Here is a 21,809-nt window from a genome sequence, read left to right on the forward strand (position 1 = left end):
ATCGAAATGTACATTATATCAGACAAGTCTATATATTTAATAAATAATATAATACATCGTCATTTAGTGCATGTAGATGGTCATCTTTTATTAAATTGAAAAGCTTAATTAGAAAATACTCGACAAAAATATCACTGAGAAGATATAAATATTGATTTTTGTAATTCAAACAGGCATTTACTGCAATTATCAATAAGGAGCAAGAAAATGTCAATAAATAGAATCAATCTCAAAAGAAGAGCAACATGATTAAAACTGAATCATAAGAGTGAGAAAATATAAAAACAAACATTAAAAATCAGTAAGAATTCTATTGATTGAAGCTATTTTGTCTTTACAAAGCTATCGGAAAAAGACATCTTCTTTTTCAGACTTCTTTCTTTACAATAAAAAAAATGAGAACTTTTTTAAAAACACTGATCTGGCTTTCATCTTTTAATATTAATGACCCTATGTTTCCTCCTTCATGCCGCTTTAAAATGCATGCCTTTCTTAATAAATCTCAGCTAGAATGTGTATACTTGGCAACTCATTCCGAAGCTTTTCCAAATATAAATCAATCAGAAATAAATTCAAGGTCCTTCAATATGATCTGTATGCTTATTTCAACATTTGTTTTAGTATTAGGCAACTGCTTTTTTGTGTGTTTTTTAAAATAAGCCTCTTTTTGCAGTGACCTGCTTTGAATTCAATTAAAAAAAAGAATGAAAGGAGAAAAACAAATGGATGACAGTTATTGGATAGATGAAGGACGGATCTGTTAGGTGCAGGCGGATGTAAAAACCATTTCAAAAATAATGCCACTGCCGAAACCTGAAGGAAGAGGGCTGGGCTACAAGAGAGCTACGATTCTTGGAGTGAAAAGATTTTTGGTGTCAGGTGCGGGCAACTAAGGTTCACATCAGGTTTGCCCAGCAAGCGTTGCTTCTCACACAGGCTCATAACGCCCCCTTGTCCCCATCTATTGCAATTGCACTTGTAAAAGCTCTCTGGAGTCAGGTATAAACTAAGGTGTCTCTCCAAGTGATATGTAGGATTTCACTGACCAAGTGTGTGCGCGGATAAACATGAGGATGTCACCATACACGGAGCGCCTTTCTCTTTCACGCCCTTACATGATGCCTCAGGACAGTGCCTCAAGCACGGCCGCAGGAGATACATGGTGGCATGCCGACTTTTTGACTGCAGTGTGTTCAAATGCTGCTTTGTTTCTGGCAAAGATGAGTGCTTTAGCCGTTTCCTCTCTGATGCTACAATATACAAACAGAAGAGAAAGAACTGTATCCTTCAAAAATGAAATATTTATTTATTATGTGAAAGATTGAGTACTTAGAGGTAATTTGAAGTGCAGTGAAGTCCAAAGACTTCTGATCTCTTCACAAAGTGGCCAGAAATGTTAGTGTCTTTCTGGGTTGAGTTTATGCGAGTTAGGATTATATGAAGCAGGGAAAATGTATTTGAAGGTAAGGTTTTGCAGTAGTAATGACTCTATGTTGGCAAAAGAGGTGGGTGTCTTTTCTTTCTTTCTCCTCTCCCTTGGCCTCTCAGACTTGACAGTGTCTACCATATAAAGCTGCTAGGAGTAACAGTATACTTTGTGTGTGACTAGTGTGACTGATATGTGATGTAACACAGTGAAAGATGTCTACTTGAAGTAAAGGTGGTGGGTGGAAGACATACAGTACGAATACACCTTCCATTGCCATAACACCAAACTGAGAGTTACTTAGCTACAAGAGGTAAAAACTAGTCTAGATTCATAGCTCTTTGTTTTGACTGGTGTACAGTAGGACCCCTATATCTCCAATCCTTCTCTGCAGATTTATGATTCAGAGTAAAGCTGCCCTTCAATACTGACTATGAATACATTTTTCTAATCTGAGATATAATGCGGGGAAAAAAAACAACCTTAGATCTCATCCAGATTAGCATCTAAGGGCAACTTCACCCTGCTATCACTTTAGCCCTCGGCCCTCACAATACTCCTCTCTGGTCCTAACAGTGTGCAAGTGCACTTACACATCCTCGTCACGTGTAGTTTTGTCTATCGAAGCTGCGGAAAGCCGACGGAGCTGCCAGCTTCCTCATTGAGAGGCTGTCAGTTTTGGCTGTGTCAGGCCTTGCTCCAGACTTGCTCCTGAGGAAGGGGTTTCTGGTTCCTGCCAGACCCCGCCCCCCAGGCCCAGGCCCCCTGTCTGCCCCCAGACCCGGTCCTCTCTCCATCCTCTCACTCACCGACAGGCTCTTCCGGTGCGGAGGAGCCAGCGTGAGCGAAGGATGGGAGTCGTCTGACGAGCAGCTGTTTGCTCGCTCCAGCTTGGAGAAGGGGGAGCAGAGAGGGGCCCCACTGGGCCCACCTAGGACCCCTAGCCGAGGGGTATCAGGGGGTGGAACCAGGTCATCAGGGTCCTCAGGATCAGACTCTGTGTGACTAAGCTCTGCCTCTCTCTCTGGATGAGAGGAACCAACGTCCGACGGCTTATCAAAGGGGAATGAAGTGGAACCTCCAGGTGACTGCGAGCGTTCTGCGGGGGTGTATGGAGATGAGACGCAGCGTGTATCGATGCAGTCAGTGATGCTGGTGTACTCCGCGGCCTTTACCTGGACTCCGGCCCCAATCCCACCATAACAGCTTCTTGGTGTGAACATGAGGCTGTGTGACTTGACCAGAGGAGGCTCATCCAGGAATCCTGTGCCTGCGGTAGAGAGGTAGCGGCTGCTCTTAGAACGTTCGAGCAGCCCTGCTGAGGGAGGTGGGGATGGTTCCATATCCCAAGGAGGTAAAGTGCTGTCTGGTAAGAGATGTGCTGAGCATAATGACAAATCAGCTGCAGCACTATCATCAAACATAGCTCCAGCAGTTCCGCTGCTGCCTGCACCGCCCTCCGAGTGCCTGTCGCCCAAACCGCTGGTGGCAGCGCTGCTGAACTCTCGGCCTCCAGGCAGCACCGTCTCTATTATATCTGACTGCAACGAGGAGTCTCTCTGGAGAGGTGGGACCATACGGAGAGGATCTAGAAAGACCTCCGCAGGCCCCACCTCTTCAGACGTTGAGACATAGATATCAATGCAGGATGACGGACGGTGCTGCTGGGAGACCGATAACGTCGCCAGTGGGAGGGGCTTAGACTCCTTGGGGCCGGCAGCTGAGGACACAGATTGTGAGCTGTTGGCTCTGTGGAGACTGAGGGAGCGGTCTTTGAAGAAGCTTTCAGCTCGCTCAGCTCTACTTCCCCGTTCAGCAGCACGACCAGCTCCAAGATAAAATGAATGACTTCTGGTCCGTGTTGCTATGCCAGTGGGCGAAGGAGGAGACATGGAACCCTCAGCTGTTCCCTCTAGAGCCTCCTGTAGGCGGTAGCAGTTCCCCTCTGTGCTGTTAAAGCTGCTTTGACGGAGAATGTATGCGGCTTCAGGGCACTCAGCCTGGCGGAGTATGTATGCAGAGTCTGTGCAGTCAGACGAAGTCCGAGAACGTGCTTTTTGGACCTCCCCGCGCTCGACACCAGTCATGCGCTCCAGCGCTACAGTAATTCGTCCAATTAGCTCTTCCATTTGGGCCAGACGAATATCAACAGTCTGTAGTGATGCCTTCATGAAGTGTTCCCTCTCATTGACTTCCTCTAAACGCATCGCCATATTCTCCACCCTGACAGAGGAGACAGAAATGAGAGAAAAACATCATAAAAGCACTGGAGGGGGTAGAGTAGAGAGGCGAAAACAGTGTGTGTTCTTAGCTACACATTTCTGTACGCCGAAGGAAATTCTAAATTCACTTTTGTGTTATCAGATTGATCAGCTTCTTTTCTCTCTTTGCCCTTAGTTTCTTTTGCTAGAGTGCGCTGGGCTCTCTTGGCCATTGTACAGAAAAAGAAAAATGGAAATGAGTATTGAAATATGTTCTATATTTCCATTGTTTGATGGTTTTAATGCGGACACTGCTTTTAAGTGCAGCCATGTCTGACCTTTCAGAAGTGACTCTGATTCTCTCATCATTGGATGAGTGGAATCTGTCATCTTTCTCTCTGAAGTACTCCTCTATACACTGCTCCTCAAAATCATGGACTTTCTTCAGTTCGTCTTCTGTGATGAAAAGCTCTGTGGATGAAAGGGATTGAGTGTGTTAACGCTAACTATTCAGAAATACTGAAGAGATTTCTTTTTTCGTAAACAGACACTTTTATTGCACTAAAATGGAATAAATGTAACGAGTTCTATTACAAAAAGCTTGTTATTGTATGTGTGCAACTCACTCAGTCCATAGTCCCTTTCATCGTCATCATGCTTGCGCCATCGACAACACAGGTGCTTGAGGACCATAGTTATGTGGCTGAATATGATGAGAGGTGGAGGAAGAACCGGACGTTCATGGAAGGTCATAATGAGCTGGTAGCGCTGAAATTTCCACACCTGGTTGGAGATGGACTTGACCTCGAAGAATGTATTACTACAGACAATCACAGACAGAGACGCCATACAAGCCGAGAAAGATTACATCTGCTGTAGGCTAAAATAAACCGAATCAAGAGAGTTTTGAGGAGAAAATCTGACTAAACCTTCAGTTTAACTGTTGTGTCTTATATTGTCTGCTTTTTTTGTAATAACACTAATGCAGAGAAGAGGACGACTGCATTTGCTCCATTGATTATATAAAAGAGCAGCAACCGACCATTAGTCTGATAATGTCCATGTGGAAAAACCACCATCCCATTATGATACTATAATTAGCTACCAGCCTCAGTGCCCAAATAAAAGTTACATGTGATGCCATTTTTTTGAATATGAGGAAAAAAAACATCAATAAAAACAATTTAATATTGCTAAGATGAATCCTCATCTTTGTCATCCTTTCTTATGAGAGCTAGAGGACAAGAATAAATAATTTCTGCAGCCAAAAATAACTGAGTTTTGTGCTTCGCTGCATTTCTAAAACACTGCGGTGTCTACTTAAAGTGCAAAAGCTAAAACTATTGGAGGGTTTTACGTACTTGAACACAGCAATGAGCAGGTTAACCAGGAGTATGTTGGCCACCAGCAGATAGCAGGCCATGATCGCTGGAACAATCCAGGCACCCGTCTTGCACGGAGGCAGAGCCACCACCACACCGTCCTCTGTAGTGATGTTCTGCCCACAGGGGGCTGCGCATCACCACAAAATAAATACAAACAAGCGAACAAGTTACTAGAAGGCAAACTATATCTTTAGATAAAGACATCCATTCATCATTAATAATATTTCAGAAGAATGTTTTGCACGAAAAATAAATGAAATACATGCAGACACATAATAACAGAAAACAAACAGATGATGCTGTATATAATCAGAATTAAAATAAAGCAAAACTAAGAAAATTGAAGAAACTATCAAACATTCAAATGTATACTCGATCAACTAAAAGAGACAAGCAGACCTCAAAATATAAAAAAAAAAAAAATGCACTTTTCCTTATTTTGCAAACAAACAAGAAGCATAATTCATCATTATGCTTCTTTTCTTAAAGTGGCGGTAGGAGAGAGTGGAAATCATAATGGTAGGGGTTTATGTACACAGATGTGCATCTGATAACAAAATACACACATACACAGAAAAAAACACATTTGTCATGTGTCACCACAGTTTGCGTTTACAATATATTTAAACATGTCGTCCGTGTTTAAAATATATTGTCACATATGCGAGCCATAGCTTCATTCAGCAATGGTTGACTGTTCTGAATCATTTGAGATGTATTTAGAATGTTTTTTCCATCTGTGATGGTTCAGTTGCTGTGGCTTATCTGGGGAACATTCAGCATTTGTTGTTGGTTTGTTTGCTTTTGAGATTCATTCTACTCATACTCATCATTGCTTGGTGCTCAATTATTTCACGCAATGCAGCCCAAAGACAGAGAACTGAAGTAATTTTTCCATTTAATTTTTTTTAACCTTCCAAAAAATTTGGATTTAAAAACTCTGACAACTGAACCACTTGAAAAAACAGATTATAGATGATGAGAGGTGGTTAATAAATATGTTGTGGTGCTGATGTGTGGATGCTTTTGTTTTTATTCCTGCGTGATGTCATTTTAGCGTTTGAGTCTCAGTGCTTAGTCACGTTAAATGTCGGATTTATCGGCTGAAATATTTCTCCAATGTTGCAATTGCTTCGGTGAGAAGCTGAGCCGGCGTAAGGGGAGGGTGACATGGTTTAATGTGACAGATGGAGTTGTCATGGCAGGGTCACTTCTTCAAATGGGACGAATTAAAAATCGAATAACAACGAGAGGATAAGAAACATCAAAGGAATATCAAATTTTAAACTTTGATATTTCCTCCTGATGTGAAAGCCTGCCAAAAACAAAGACCAGACACATTTGAATAGTGCTGCTGCCATGTAACATTACCATTTGCCAGCCAGTGCAAAAAATTTGTGAGTCTAAAGTTGCTTGCAGGATATGGCCTTAGGTCAAGCTACTACGTAGTTGTCTCAATAAAAGATCTGGAGAAGACTGATAGTGTCAGGGAATCAGGAGTTTTGGATTCTTTTAAAATCCGCTCTGTTATTTGTAGAAAACACTGCTGATATTCAGTAGCTGACCCAAGATGCCAACACATGAGGGCAACTTCAGCCTTAGAGCATGGAGCTGCATGCACACTTTTGTATCAAGTGGTCCTCTAGTGGTAGCAGTGGGCATGACATGGCATTAATGTGACGATGATGAAGGAGAGGTGGGAGAGGTAGATGTGGTTAAATTAAGTTCTATAGCTATAGATTTACTGGGATTTTGACTGCATTGGGCAATGTGGGATGGACCATTATTACGCCAGGTTCCATGAGTGCGTAAGTAATTTTCGACCAGCCAGAGTTTTTCATTCAGCCTTTGCTGTACCTTCCTACTATGCATATCTGAAACAAAGAATGAAAACATTATTTCAGATCTCTTCTCTTTGGGCCACTCCTCACATTCTGTACACACCACCAAATATTACCACACAAAAAGATAAGAACGGAGCAGCACACAAAACGCACTCTCACTCTCTGGACATTTCCACATACACACTTCTCACAGTCTATTTATAATTTATTGAGTCAGAATGTCACTCTCTCTACATGACTGCAGATGCAATTAGTCTCCGAGGAAAACAGTTTTATTATGTATGTGTTACACACACACACTCACACACATGCGCGCGCACACAAACATCTTCAAGTAATAGTTCAAGCTGTGAAGAAATGAGTGAAAATGAAATCTAATTTCATACTGAGACTGGTGTTTTCAGTAATACTGCTTCTGTCATTCCTCCCTCCTTCCTCCTTACAAAAACGCATTTTGTCTAACAGCTTACACTCTCGCCCCTGAACTTACGGTCAATCTGGTCGGCAAACACCTCTCCGTAGATCATCCAGTAAGGCATGAAGAAGATGTTCCTGGCTAGCATCCAGGATGGGTCTTCGTTAGGGTTGAGAATGGCCTGACGTGCCACCCCAAAACTCATCAGCACCACCAACATGATGATCACAAAATACATCATGTCGATCATCTGACAGAGGGAGAGAGGAAGAGGAGAAGGGAAGAGGTGAGTGGTTAAAGGAAAGAGAAAACGAGGACAGGATATTTTGAAAATAATGACACTGGCTGGGGAAATAGGTAATGAGCGGTGTCTGTCACTGCAGGAAAATCAGTTGGTCTGCATTTGCATTTTTTGATTACTATTCTTCCCAGCCTACGTTGGTCAACTGAAATTTAATTTAACTTGTTTTGGAACGAAGCCTGAAGTCAATATTTAAAATGCATTTAATTTAGAGCAATCTCTGAGCACTTTCAGGGCTGAAGGGGACACTCTCCCTTTGGGCTTATTTATCCTTCGAACACTTTTGTGCATTTTTTTGATGCACTCAGACTGTCGCTCATCTTGCATTCAGATACCCTGTTAAAGCAAACTTGGAGCTACAGCTGTCACCAAAGTTGTTATTACTAAAAAGAAAGAAAAGTGCAAGGCACACTAATAAGCAGAATAAAGCATCAAAACTAGTAAGAACACAGTTGATACTTTTGGCTGTAACTACAATGCAATTTTTACATTTCTTTATTAGCTTTATTAGCCTGCATAGATAAGTGCTTGGCACCAAAAGATGGTTAAACCTGAGCCCAAGTAAAAGCAATGGCGGTGTAATTAAAAAAAAATGACTCAATTACTCAGATAATAAGATAAATCTAAAAAGATTTATATTAAATTAGGTGAAACACACTCATTTGTTTTTACTGTATGTGGACAGGAAGTGCTTGCATGTGTAGTCAGTCCCCTGAGGCTTGTTCAGAGCCAGAAAAAAAACCCTGTTTATGCCTGTGAACAACGTTGACTTCAAACCTGCTCATCACATATGCAAATTATTTGAGTAAATCACTGTCAATTTAAGTAACTCTAACTAACTGCTGATTTTCATATCAAAGAGTCTGCGTCCAGCGGTAAACAGGGACATGCCCAGGATGGTCGAGGATCAGAAAGATACAGAACTGGCTCTTTGATCCCCCTCCCCCGGTTGTTTTATCTCCATGTCTGTATCGGCTCTGATCTTGAGCTCTCTACGATCAAACAATAAAGTTAAGAGGCACAGAAGCTTGTTTACCGCTTACAGATTAAACCTTTGCAATCATCAAACTCAGTAAGCTGTTACAGTCAGTATAGATGATGTTGGGCAAAGTCAGAGGGTAAACAGATAGGGATGAAGGCCAGATAATGGAAAGAAAATATGAAAAATACTGCAGATTATAATAGGGATGCCTAAACACACAGAGTTGACTTCCCCTGCCTCTTCTCACCATCTTGCCGATCATCATCACATAGGGACCCAGGTACTTGTTGACTCCGAAGATGTCGAGCAGCCGGATGTACCAATAGATGATGTTGACACAGTAAATCACCCGTCCATAACTCATGAGCGGTGGCTCCTGGAGACGCAGCACCATGCCGACAGAGAATATGAGGATGGCCATGAGGTCTGTGATGTTCCAGTACTCCTGAAGCCACACCTTCACCTTCTGTAACAACTTTCCCGGCTCAGACATCAGGATCTAAACAGCGATCAGAGGAAAATGAACAGAAATGTGGATGCTGTAATGCAGAGATGACAGAAAATGGCATTAATTAAATATAGACGCTAAAGGGTAAAATAAACAGTGACCCTAAAAAGTGACAAAAATAGCACAACAGAAAAATGCACTCTATCACAACCACCATAAGAGGGCAGCATGAGTTCACCTATCGGAGAATCTAACAGCTCAGAATGAGCTGACACAATGATGAATGCATTTCATATACTTACAGTAAAAACAAAGCCACAGAGAATGAACATAATATGGCCACATACCTTTATATTCTATTCACTTTACTCTTTTGCTTTCATGGTTTTCCCATTTCTGTGGCCTGCCTGCATCTCCACTACCAAACACTCTTTTACTTCTATTTCTCTGATATATGTACATTTTACCTATTTGCTATGAGACTTAGATGATATGGACATCATGATTAGCCTTTGCCCTCCACCACTGAACTCACTAAATAAGCTGCCGGAGACACTTTGGGTCTTCAGTTGGCTGGCCGGTAGGGAAGACTTGCTTAGAGAGGTCACTACAGGTCTACATTTATAGTCTATTGTACCTCTCTCATCTTCTCTATGCCATTGGTGAAGATGTAAGCGATAACAATCCACTCTTGAGGAGAAGGCCACAAGTCCATCTTGACCAGGACAATGTAGTTGAACAGCATCAGGTAGCCCACATATGCCATCTGCATAGTGATGCAACAGCAGAGAAAAATCAGCATGGTTATGAGTTTGTGCGCTTCAGACACATTAGCAAACTTTACACGAATGAAGATCAATTATCTCACTGCAAACAGATTCAGTGAAAGGGGGTTTGCCCAAATTAAACACATATTGAGTGAAGTCCTGACCCTCATTGCAACTCCCATTAATGCAGTTTTCAGGCTTTGATAAAAGATATTTGGGGTCAAGGTACCTCCATTATGTGTCTCCTGAATCTTTTAAAAAACATGTTGGCTTTCTGGTTTATACGCATATTTTTTTCCATCTACAAAACAAGCATTCAACCAATGTTCATTCTACACATGCACATTTGCTTCACACAATAGCTAATTATTAAACCTGGACAGCACACATCAGGTCATAGGTATAAATCTAAATTGGGAACAAGACTAAAAACTCCATTTTGGCTCAGAGAACACATCTGCAATAGTTGAAAGGCACCACAGAGTATTTCTCTTTAACCTGAAGGGCAGAAAGGAGAAGTGGGGTAAGACGGTGGGGGGTGGAGAAGAGAAGGAGAGCGAATAGCCAGAGAGAGGAAAACAGGATGAAACAAAGAGCAGTGAAAATATTTTCTCTGCATAAATAAACAGCGAAATCCCTGCCGGTGCTAAAGAGATGTTTTCACTGGGCAAGCAAATTGAGGCAACCCAAGATAGGGTAAGGAAAAATAATAAATGAGCCAGAACCAAACAAAGCACACACGCTCATAGGCAGATACTGTACCACACAAGCTATACATAAACAGTTACAGATTCTACATGTAAGCTGCTCTATTAAAACAGATAATTGAAAAATCCAAAGCTTAATTTAATATTTATATATTGTAGTAGTTAACCTAGTGGCAATGACCCAGAAACTTTAGTCAATATTCACACTGTCAATAAAAAGCCTTCTTGTGTGATTCAATTCCTTACCCACCCTCATCCTCCTATACTTTTCTCTCAATGCTGCTTCCATCAGCCTCCAGATCTACTTCATACTATACTTTCCCACACCGTCAAGCCAGGCAATGTCAGGTTGGAACGGGAGGTTAATGACAATGGAGGCAGTGTGAAAGTAGAGGCTTTTGATGCTGTTGCAGAAATACAGTAAGCAGTGACAGTAGCAAGAGGAAGCAGAGCATGTAGGTGGTGCTGCTGAAACCGACACTGACCGTATGGAACCAGAACTTGACAATTGGTGCATTGTAGAACTCGTATATCTTGCGTCCCATGGGGATAAGGCGGTGGCGGTTCTGAACCTCCTCAACATCCTTCTTTCTGGATGTCTCTGTGGTTACTTTGCCCAGCATTGCCTGGGCGAATGCAAACCCAACATGGAGCGAGGGAGGAAGGAGTGAGAGGTGTGAGGATTTAAAGTATGGAGAGTGTGGGAAGAGGGAAATGTGATGGATGGGAAAGGTGGGGGAGGAGGAGTCGGTAGAGATGCAGAGGAAGGATGGATAGGAGGATGAGTATTTGGGATGGAGGAGGAAGAGTTGAATAACAGAGAAAAGGGAGAAGGGGGGAGAGGGTTAAATTATGGGCTACAGCACTGTTTTAATATCATAATTAAAGAAGCAAGCACAAGCAATGCAATCATTCCAAAATGTGAAATGTGTGTTTGAGGTGGAGTTTGGGTGAAGGCTGGAAGGCTGGTAACAGAGTATTACGCAGACATGGACACTCATGGATTGTGTCTCAGACAACAATTAGGAGGCAAAAAAGAGACAAGGTACTGACAGGAAGAAGACAGAAAAAAGGAAAGATAAGACATAGATATCTCACTTCAATCTGTGACACATTTCCTTATCCATGAGAGAGGGTTCGGAGCCCACTTTTTTATGGGTCATGGTCTTAATGTCAAAGCAACACCAGACCTCTGAGAGGAATTGTATTCTAAGTCAACAAGCGTAACAGACCTGGGCAACGTTTAAAGTTTTAAAGCTGGTCTAAATGGTTCAAATATGCAATGAGGAGTCGGTGTACATCCCAGGGCTTTGAATAGGTAGACTCGTCATAAAAACCACCTCTATGAAATTAGAAGAAAAGGAGCACTTTTAGTAAGAACTAGAGGATTTCTATTTTGTTTTATGCCCCAAATATGTGAAACATATAAAGCTAAAGTTTTCTCCAAGGCACACACAGACAGGGCCTTCAGGATGAACAAATTCAGACGCCAGTGTGTAAATCACACCATGCCTTAACTGCACTAAACATGCATTTTAGCTATCAGACAGGCTTTTACATTCATTACAGTGTGTTCTATGCCAAGCATCTGATCATCATATCACGAAAATACAATCTCCCTCCGTGGTGTAGCAGTCCGTGTATATATGTATGAATCTTTGTGTGATTCATAAGTAAGTGACGCTGCATTTGTGCAGTCAGAAGCCAGGGCAACAGGAATGGGCTCTTTACAAGTACATCCTCTAGCAGCGGGGAATCTTTGTTTAACGCCAGAGTGCCTCAAGGACTGCAAGTGTAAAAAAAAGACCCGTTTCGTGAATGTTTGCACTGGCTTGCTGGCTTGCTCAATGCAAGATGGAAAATATGCACAGTGGTGCTGGAAGGCATTCAACTTCAGTTCAGCCGCTTCACGCGACGGCCATGGATTCAGTTTGTGCATTGAAATTGATTTTCAAATTCCAGTCTTCATTCGAACACACAAGCTGGATCCTGGCATCGTCGCTAGAACTGACCTGGACTGAAATGGAGCGAGTTCTAATTCTTCGGTACTTTTTGTGTCTATGCAGATGGACCAACTCTTCTGCTGTGAGCTGGGAGAAGGTGCTCAGACTTTGCATGATTTAAGCTCTGCAGCAGCAGGCGGACATGGTTATATAATGCAAAAGCCTGGGCCTCCCATGCTCAGCAGCCGCCATGCTGAGTGGTATGCTGCAGCAAGCCATCACTGATGGTAGAGAGTGAGGGGAAGCAATTGGCTAGCATACAGTACTGTACCTCAATCAGACCTGAGCTTGAAGAAAAAGGGAAAAAGAGAGAAAGAACCAGAGAGGGAGAGAAAGAGCGAGGGGGAAAGAGGGAGGGAGAGATTTGCAGGAAAAAAGATAGAAAGCAAAAGTAATAAAGAAGCAAAGAGAGAGCTGGGCTGAGAATGAGAGAGAAGGGAAGGGGGGTGGGTGAGAGAGAAACAGAGGAGAAGATAGACGGAAAGAGAAAGATACACGAGGGAACCCACAAGCGGCGACAGACTGAGACGCTACAACTCCACAATCATGTCTTTGCTGAGACGATGAGAAACAGAAAGGCCAATTTGGCAGGAAGTGTCCAGCTGGCCAGAATAGGGAAACAAATATGTGTGCGTGGAGAACTGTGTGCATATATCCATGTCTGAGTGTGTGTAGCGTCATCTCATTGTGGACAGCACCGACATTGTTTAAAAACTTGCCCACAAGAGATATTTACAAAAGGAAACAGTGTCAGGGTTGGGTGCAGTTTTAAGATCGAACAAAGCGTGTGTGTTTGTGTGTGCATGGTCTGAATATGTGTATCGATTCTGACTATGCAGGGCTGAGGTGGGTTCTCTCACCACGGAGTTGTACTGCGTCTCACAGTAAGATCTTACTGTGAACTCCATGTCTTCCTCCTCCTTCTCCTTCACTGGTTTTTCAGGCTCCTCCTCCTCCTTTTCCTGCAGGTAGGCCTCCTGATCCTGGGGCATGTAGGACATCTCGTCCTTGTTCTTGAATTCCAGACTCAGGATCGATGGTGGCAGCAGCAGCCCTAATATTACCTGTGTGATCAAATGAGGGAGACAGGAAGTGGATGTGGAGGGAAGAGCTGGAAGTGACAAATCACAGAGTGTTATGCTATAGTTTCATGAGAGGCGCCATGGAAATTAGGACACAAAGACTCTGGAGCAAAAAAACCTTCAAAATCGCTCTATTTTAGACATGTGAACCTCACATAATAAAGCATTTGCTCTCACGAACACCTCCCAATCCTGTCCTGACCTGCTCTTAGCTGAATGACAAAGCTGTGGTATTTACAACAGCTAGTCTAACGGTGGAGGTCAATTATAAAGGCATTAGACAAGGACATGCAGCAAGAATCCTGTGCTGCCAAGATGGATGATGGGGACACACGCATCTGGAGCGGCTATAAAAAAAGGGCAGCTGTGCTGTAAACACTTCAGCAGCTAATAGGCAAGCAAGAGCAAGTCAAACGCGATCACAGTGGGAAGTAAAGAATAAGAGAAAAAGATGAAAATCAGGGTAATGAGTTATTTTTTTCTTAAGAGTGAATTTTTAGTTTTTGTTTGTTTCGTCATAAATATGTTAAGGGCTAAGATTAAAAACGGATACAATAATTTACCAAAATAGCTGTCAGTAAAGTTAGATGGTTAGATGAGTAGCATGGATTAAATATAGAATATGAAAAGGATCACAGTAAAGCAGGTAGTATCCCCGATTTTATGAGGGTGTTTAAGGCAACCGCACCATTACTTACTGATGTATAAGGTAAGTAAGTAAAGTCTGTTTCTATAGCATGTTTAAAACCAAAGTGCTTCACAGTAAAAAAGAAAAAGAAAGCAGTGTACAGCTTACAGTCCACTGAAATCTTTCCAGTTTCCATTTGTGATATAAATACATTCAAAAGCTGTGCACACGGATGATTATGACAACATTTTTAACAATGATACTCTCCGTATTTCACAAACTCCTTGATGCATCTCGGTTTGTTTGTTTTTTCCACTTTTTTTTCTTCCTGTCTTACTGCTCCAGTGAGTTTGCCTTAGTAGGGCTCTCTCTATCTCTCTTTTGCGCTCTCTCTCTCTCGCTCTCCTGCAAAGGCCAAATCACACTTAAAGCACTTGCAGTATCCTCTCGCTCTGAGATGCTAGAAAGCCGGACCCATCACTCCCCTCGCTCGGTGTATGAATGAGTGTGATCTCAGCCTCAGCAAATCCCAGTGCAACTCTTCAGCATAAATAAGTCTAACCTCTGAACTGAGCAGCTCCCTGCCTATCACTCTACCACCAGATGTCTTGGAGACCCACATGAGCAAATATTGCTCAAATCTTAACCACCAGTCTTAACTAAAAGCTTTTCCTTGACTTAAAAGGGGTGTTCACCGCACGAGCGGCAATGTAAAATACATTGCACTCTGTTTCAAGGGGTTTTTTTGTGACTAAATTAAGGTCAGTTCTCCCGTCCCCTCTGACCTAAAAAGATGGCTTTGAAGGCTTATACTAATTAAGTTGTGGCAGAAGTTCAGCCAGCAGTCCGGCACTGATCACACTGACAGTGTCGAGCTTATTATTGTCCAATAAACCTCTTTTCTCTGGATGGCCATTCCTCCCACCATCACAAGCAACCTTGACTGGGTTGATCTTTAAGTACAGTACATCATTTCACCTACATAAACTCACCCTAAGATGTTAATCTGCTATGAAATAGTGTCGCTGGTCACCCTGGAAGACCAAAGTGACTGAGAACACGAACATTTGATATTACATAATTTTCTGGTATTAACCAATCCAGGTGTAGGTTCAGATTTGTCCATCTGATAAGTAATATTAATAGTAAGTCTTTGCTAAACTGAGAGGCAGGTGTGGATAGCGTACTCTTTTTACCGCCAGTGGTGACCTGCCTACTCCTCACAGTCCAGCACGCACTCTAAATCCTGAACAATGACTCATCATAGCCCCTTCAGGTGTTCCTCATTTGACCTTTTTAATTCCCCGTGAACAGAACTTTCTGGATTAGGTTAATTTTTCACTCGTATGGTTCAGGCCAATTGTATGTAGTGAGGATAAACATGCACACAGCGTGCACGAGATGAAACAAGGACATAACTACATTATTGTATATTATGTCCTCATTATAGACTTCCTCCACTTCCACTTGCACACATCTTCTGCAGCCTATAACTCATAAGAGATATTCAAGAGTTTAAAAAATCTCTGAAGCATGACCAAGCTACGTACAGATTATCCATTTTATAGCTGAAAAATATGCATGTCAGCACTCTGACAGACAAGCTACATCATGGAAATACTGCTTTTAAATTACTTGAAAGTTACGGTATATTTATATTTTATGTGCTATGCTGACTACAGGCAGGTTTTACTTCTTACGCAGGTGTATCACCTACAGAAGTAACTGATAGGTAATCTCTGCTTTACATCCCCACACACCCTTCATTTCTATGTAAACTACTCAGCAGATACACTGGAGAAATTTGGGCCACCTCTACAAGTTTCCCAGGGAGGTGACAGGGTTTCTCATTACTTTACAGGCAGTCTGAGGGGATACAACCATGAATCTCTTACACTAGAGAAGGACATTGCTTTTAAATGCACAGACTCTTCTACTCAACCATCTACCCGACGCGTACTACCTTCAGCCCTGAGTTCTTGCGCATGCGCAGGCGCCCCATCCACATGTCGGTCAGCAGCATCTGACTGCAGGTGTGAGCGATGAAATCTCTATGTTTGGCTGCTACAGCCAGCTGCAGGCAGGTGGCATTGCTCCAGTTCTTCAGCTCGTATGTCAGCAGCTTCATGGCCATCTGCTCATCCTGTTTATAGGACTGGTCTAGGAGCTCCACAGCCAGCTGGCCAAACTCTCTGGGAAATATATAAAGTATGTATACAAGCACACTGAGTCATGAATCAAGACAGCAATATACTTTGTCTAAAAGTGAAAATGTTATTCAACTGGTCATAACACTGCTGGCCATCTGGTCCCAAGTCTGAGGGTATTATTATGGCATAAAACACATGTACAAACATAAAAACTGTGCGGTGTGAATTGGTTACAAGGTGAATGTTTAGATGACTTACAAGGATAATATTAAATGCAACATATCTTTGATAAATGAAAGAAATATGATGTGGCCAACACAAATACATGCAGAAACACAACAGTTTTCTCAGATGTTCAAAGCAACATCTGTACCAGTACCATCGCTTATATCAAAATTTTAATTGGGTTCCAAAATCCTACACAATACTTTTTTCATACTTTCATTACAGGACATTAATTTTTTACAGCATCACATTCAATTATGAACTAAATTGTTTTATATATATATATATATCTATATATATATAGATATATATATATAGCAGCATTAGTGGCTTCACATACAAAGGATGGATAAAAAATGTTTAGTTCATAATTGAATATGATCCTGAATATGATTGAATATGACGCAGAATATGATACAAACTCACTCAGGAATCCAAATATTGTCTGGAAAGTTAACTTCAAATATGTCAATTACAAGGTTATCTTTTCAAATGTGTGTGTTCATCTCAGGCATTACCTCAATCATGCCCATCCTTAACTAATGGTGATGCATGTTATTAGATCTTTTTATGTGCGTCACTTACATCCCATGAGAGCTAGTCTGAAACAGGTCAGTTTGTATGAGGGAAGTCATGTGTGTATGTACATCCACCTACATATACTGATGTATGAGGTAGACGCTCCTGTCTAGACTCTTAGCTCAGTGTTACATTAATCATTTACAGCATGTTTCCATGTTTTCCAGCTCTTCTAAGTACTACAATATACATTATTTATATATAAAACTATACTTGAATATCCTGTTTAAACCGAATAAGCTGGCAGAGGGAGGGAAAGATAAAGAGTGAGCCAGATGGAGAGAGATTGGGATAACATGAAAATATATCATGTCACCCACCGAGAGTTGTGGTTTAGTTCCTGGGAGATGTCATCCACCATGTCGTTCTCAGATGCTTCGTGTGCCATGGCCTTACAAAGCTTACAAGCCACCAAGGCTTTGGCCATGGCCTCTTCACCATGCTGCCAAAAGAACAGCGCCATCTTCTGACGTTTCATGAGCACAGCCCACACCATCAGCTCGTGGAAGGGGAAAGGGAAGTGGTTGATTTCTGGGTCGTCCAAATCGATGTCTACCTCTTCCTCTCGTTTACGTGTCGTCTTCTGACGACCTCTTCGGATTGGCATGTCATCCTAGTGGGGAAACAGAGCATCTGTATAAAAGTATTTCTCAGGGATTTTTCAGATCTTTTCTGTATAGAAGGAAAACATTATGCATATACGTGGTTTGGATTGTAAATACTGATCACAAGTGTCAGCCAAGAAATTTGAAAGTTTTACATGATGTAAACCTCTGAAGAACACTTTGGTTCGACTGCATCTAGACGCCTAAACTGATCTTCTATAAATGCTTGGAAAGTCATATTTTGAAGAGACAAGCTAGAGCACAATGTGCCAAATACTAAACAATCTAGATAACGCAGAGCGGGTATGGGCTCATGTACATCTCCGCATGATTTTAAACATAATTTAACTTCTTTATAATATAGTTTCAGTTCAATTAATAGTAAAAAACCTTACACGAGGTAAATTTATTGGCTTTTCACCAAGTTGACTCTCTGTCTCTGGAGACATAACTGCTGCCAGTCAGTCATTAAATGACATAATTTCACATTTAGACTGTTGAAAACCGCTAAATCCATTTGAAAAATAACTTTCAGTGCAAGAGATCAGCTGGACATAAAAGATTGCAGAGCAGTAAAATATTCAGCAATTACAGATAGTGACAAATATCTGGTATAAGCTAGCAAATTTCAGTGATATTCAGAAATGAAATTATTGCAATGCTTGAAATGATTGCAAGTATTACAAAAGAAACCCTTCAGGGATCACAGCTGTCACCCTTTAACAGCAGTATTTCTGACATACATACTGGCTAAATGATAAATAGGCTTTGTGAAGATAGAAAGGTAATGGCGTGGCAAAAACAACAGAGAACACACACCGACACATGGGGGATAAATTCACAACATACAGAAAAACAAAGGAATGTTTGTTCCATGCGTATAAATACCTCCGAGGAACAGTGCTTTGTGAAGCTTTAAGAAATTACACCACACACCACATAAATCTGATCAGGTCATCCATAGCTTATTCAGCTGAATACAGCAGGACTGCTTTGAAATGCACTGCAAGATATATATGCATTTAAACTGTCTGGAGCATGAGTCTCCAGCTTTTTAAAAAGTCCATAAATCTGAGAAAAAGCTGTAAACCAAAATGACTTTGTTTTGTTTTATTGGCTGTTTGTGTGAAAAGCACTCAGCTGACTCAGAAATGTATAAAATTAACCAGCAAAATAGATTAAATATACATCTAGAGCTTCCCTTCATCTACTGAGAGGCACACGGCACACATGAGCACACTTATTTAGATGAGTAAACTGTAGATCAGTTAAGTGAAGAGGCTTGAGAGATAAGGGTTAGGAACAGTGAAGGAATGACTAAATAACAACCATGATTGGATCAAGACTCACCTCCATCCCCAGCAGTTTCAGAGCCTTGGGCTAGAAATGAAAAAGAAACATTAACACACAGCGAGACCTTGTTGAATGTATTTTATAGCACACTTTACTTTTTAAGCACAAGACTTACAGGCCAAGAAGATCCTTTAAACAGAGTAAATCACTGACTTTTATTTGCATGCTTCAAAATGAAACCGATACTTAGGGATGGCACTTTGTGCTCATTTGAGTGACTGTATATATGGCAATAATATCTAATCCTTTTCTGCTTGCATGTATTAAATGAATTTATATTTGTAGATCTGGTACAGTACTGTGTATCTGCATTAAAGCAGGGCATGTATGAATTATGTATTCATGAGCCATCATCTGAGTTGGTAAAAATAACCCAAATCTCTTGTGGGGATTCTGATATCTACATCTATTTCAAGACTTTGTTCTTCCTTAACATGTGTTTATGTGTGCATGCACATAACTATGTGGCTGTGCATTCACTTGGTCTAGAAAATCCCAGTTAAAGTGGAGGTGACTCTGTCTTTCTTTGTCTCTCATTTTGCCTCCTTGCTCTGTCTCTCCTGTTTCTTACCTCAAACGTTATCTGTGCCTTTCCAGCTGCTTTGTGGCTACCATGCAGTCTTGTACAGTAAGATAAACAGATGCACAAAGGTTCACATACACACTTGCACACAACGCTCACAATCACACGACTGAATGTGCAAATACTAAAGTGCATCATTAAGTATTGTGTTTTATACAGTTATGCATGTTTACATTTTCCTCACAAGTGTGCAGGTTTTCGAGGCAGAATGAGAAAACAGAATGTGAAATGTATATAATGTGCAACATGTGCAGCAGTATAAAACACAACCATCAAACAAAGCACGATTTCAGAGATCACTTTGTCACTTTGGTTGTGTGTACTAATCACCAAGATAACTTGCTGGTGGGGTTGTAATGAACTGTGTGCAGTTTGATGATGATGACGGCGCATAATGAAGAGCAACTGCTACACAAAGATGATTTGTTGCATTAGGCTTATGATAGGGCATGCTATGTTCCTACTTTACTTGATGTGTAAATGAATAACAGGGGAAGCAATGCTCATATATTTAACCTGTGCTGATCAACAGCACCCTGACACACAAATAAAAGTTAAATTTGTGTAAGAAGTCTCCAGCAGAACCAGGCTCAGGGAGAAGAGTCCCTCTGCTGTGACCGTGGGGGGATTTTTGTTTATTTTTTTCATGTTGTAACTCTGGTTTTTGTGATAAATTCAAAAAGTGCAGCATAAATGTTGGACTCAGTCATTTTTATTCCTACCTATTTTTCTGCTGTACTTTCAGACTAATACTTTTCTGGAATTGGTATTGATAAAAAACAAAATTACTAAAAACCGCTCCCATCTTTTTGTCCAAAAAAAGTCACGTGTTTCACTGACGTCCCACTGCAGATCTCCTTTTCTGCCATTTGTCAGGTCAAAATCATCAAAACTTGCATCCAAAAGTTAATTAATTACCATCCGCAAAGCGCAGCTGACCTTTAGACTCTCTGATAAATATGTTAGTATAAGAAATATATTATTATCCACTTATCCTTATGAGGACACGTTTGATAATGAGGCTCATTTAGCTGGTGCTGCTCCTTGGATTAATGACAGTAGATCTGAAATTGATTAAACACTAAGAGGATAATTCAGGTGAGACTCATTCACTCACCCTCTTGGGTCCGAAGAGGTTATGATATAGAGTTCGGAACCTCTTCCTGGTGTAGTTACACCGATATGCCCCGCCCATGAGGTATTCAATGACCAGTCCAATGTCAATGAGGCTGATCCGGTAGTCCGGGGGCAGGTTTCCCTAAAAACCAAACAGGGTTAACAGGCAACGACCCACACCGACTGATTAACACAGGAAGGGAAACAAGAGTACAAAACAAAATCACACAGCCATATACACTCACTGCACAAAATCCATATCAAACTGTTTTTGGCTATGAAAGAAAACTTGATTATCTGATTCACCTTGAAGTAGATCCAACTGAACCCTGGATACTCTTGCTTGGAAAGAACACATAATGTCAGTGAATAAACGGCATGATAAGCAAGAGCAGGAGAAATGAGATACACAGAAACTCTCGGGCAAGATCTCTCTTCCAGTCTCTTTAATAAATTGTTGTCTCAACCAGACTGTTGTTCTGTTTGGCTTTTGATATTTACACGGGTCTTGTTTTCCATGTAGAAACGTGAAACAGTTTTATCAATACTGTAAGCAAAAAAATGAAAAAATGAAGTTGTTTTTAAAAAAAGGATCACAGTTTCAGGGATCCTATTACTCTTTCTACAATGTGACACGATAAAGCCCCAAAGTGCAAGTCTTTTATATTCAATAGAAGAGCTGAAAATGAGGAGAGAATTAAATCTCAGGTGCAGCGTGAATTAGAGAGTGTAATTTCTGAGGACAATTACAAAGCATGTAAAAAAAAAAAGTGAATGATTTGTCATAATTTGCATTTAGGCATATAATGAGATCTTCACAGTGAGGTTCAATGCAGTCTCGAGGAGAAGAAAGGAGAAGGAAAGTATAAATGACTCATTAGCCTGGAAGAGAGTGGAAAGATAGACGGACAGCTATTAACATGGAAGGTGAGACTCACTATTGAAACAGAAGCACCTTCACATGTGGACTATAACCATGTCGACACTCGCCACTCCTCCTCATGCCCTC

At 41.2% G+C, this 21,809-nt stretch overlaps 1 protein-coding gene across 15 annotated transcripts in view; it reads right to left on the reverse strand.

Annotated features, from left to right (window-relative positions):
- Positions 1 to 1,181: 1,181 nt before the first annotated feature.
- The window catches only part of trpm3 (transient receptor potential cation channel, subfamily M, member 3), a 155,857-nt gene continuing 135,229 nt past the window's right edge, over positions 1,182 to 21,809 (reverse strand). For 3 of the 15 annotated variants that reach the window (XM_040019003.1, XM_040018997.1, XM_040019001.1), the window contains 15 exons: positions 21,107 to 21,142; positions 20,802 to 20,942; positions 19,099 to 19,128; positions 17,464 to 17,756; positions 16,153 to 16,381; positions 13,340 to 13,543; positions 10,962 to 11,102; positions 9,640 to 9,768; positions 8,802 to 9,053; positions 7,347 to 7,521; positions 6,758 to 6,886; positions 4,989 to 5,139; positions 4,254 to 4,447; positions 3,966 to 4,098; positions 1,182 to 3,649 (listed from right to left, as the gene is read on the reverse strand). In XM_040019003.1, the coding sequence (XP_039874937.1) occupies positions 2,029 to 3,649; positions 3,966 to 4,098; positions 4,254 to 4,447; positions 4,989 to 5,139; positions 6,758 to 6,886; positions 7,347 to 7,521; positions 8,802 to 9,053; positions 9,640 to 9,768; positions 10,962 to 11,102; positions 13,340 to 13,543; positions 16,153 to 16,381; positions 17,464 to 17,756; positions 19,099 to 19,128; positions 20,802 to 20,942; positions 21,107 to 21,142 (3,858 nt within the window). In that variant the 3' untranslated portion in view covers positions 1,182 to 2,028. The remainder of the gene's footprint in view (positions 3,650 to 3,965; positions 4,099 to 4,253; positions 4,448 to 4,988; positions 5,140 to 6,757; positions 6,887 to 7,346; positions 7,522 to 8,801; positions 9,054 to 9,639; positions 9,769 to 10,961; positions 11,103 to 13,339; positions 13,544 to 16,152; positions 16,382 to 17,463; positions 17,757 to 19,098; positions 19,129 to 20,801; positions 20,943 to 21,106; positions 21,143 to 21,809) is intronic. The other 12 variants (XM_040018999.1, XM_040019006.1, XM_040019000.1 and 9 more) reach the window with 7 other exon arrangements.

Source organism: Simochromis diagramma, unplaced genomic scaffold (genome assembly GCF_900408965.1).
Source record: "Simochromis diagramma unplaced genomic scaffold, fSimDia1.1 OVJJ01000822.1, whole genome shotgun sequence".
Taxonomy (NCBI): Eukaryota; Metazoa; Chordata; class Actinopteri; order Cichliformes; family Cichlidae; genus Simochromis; species Simochromis diagramma.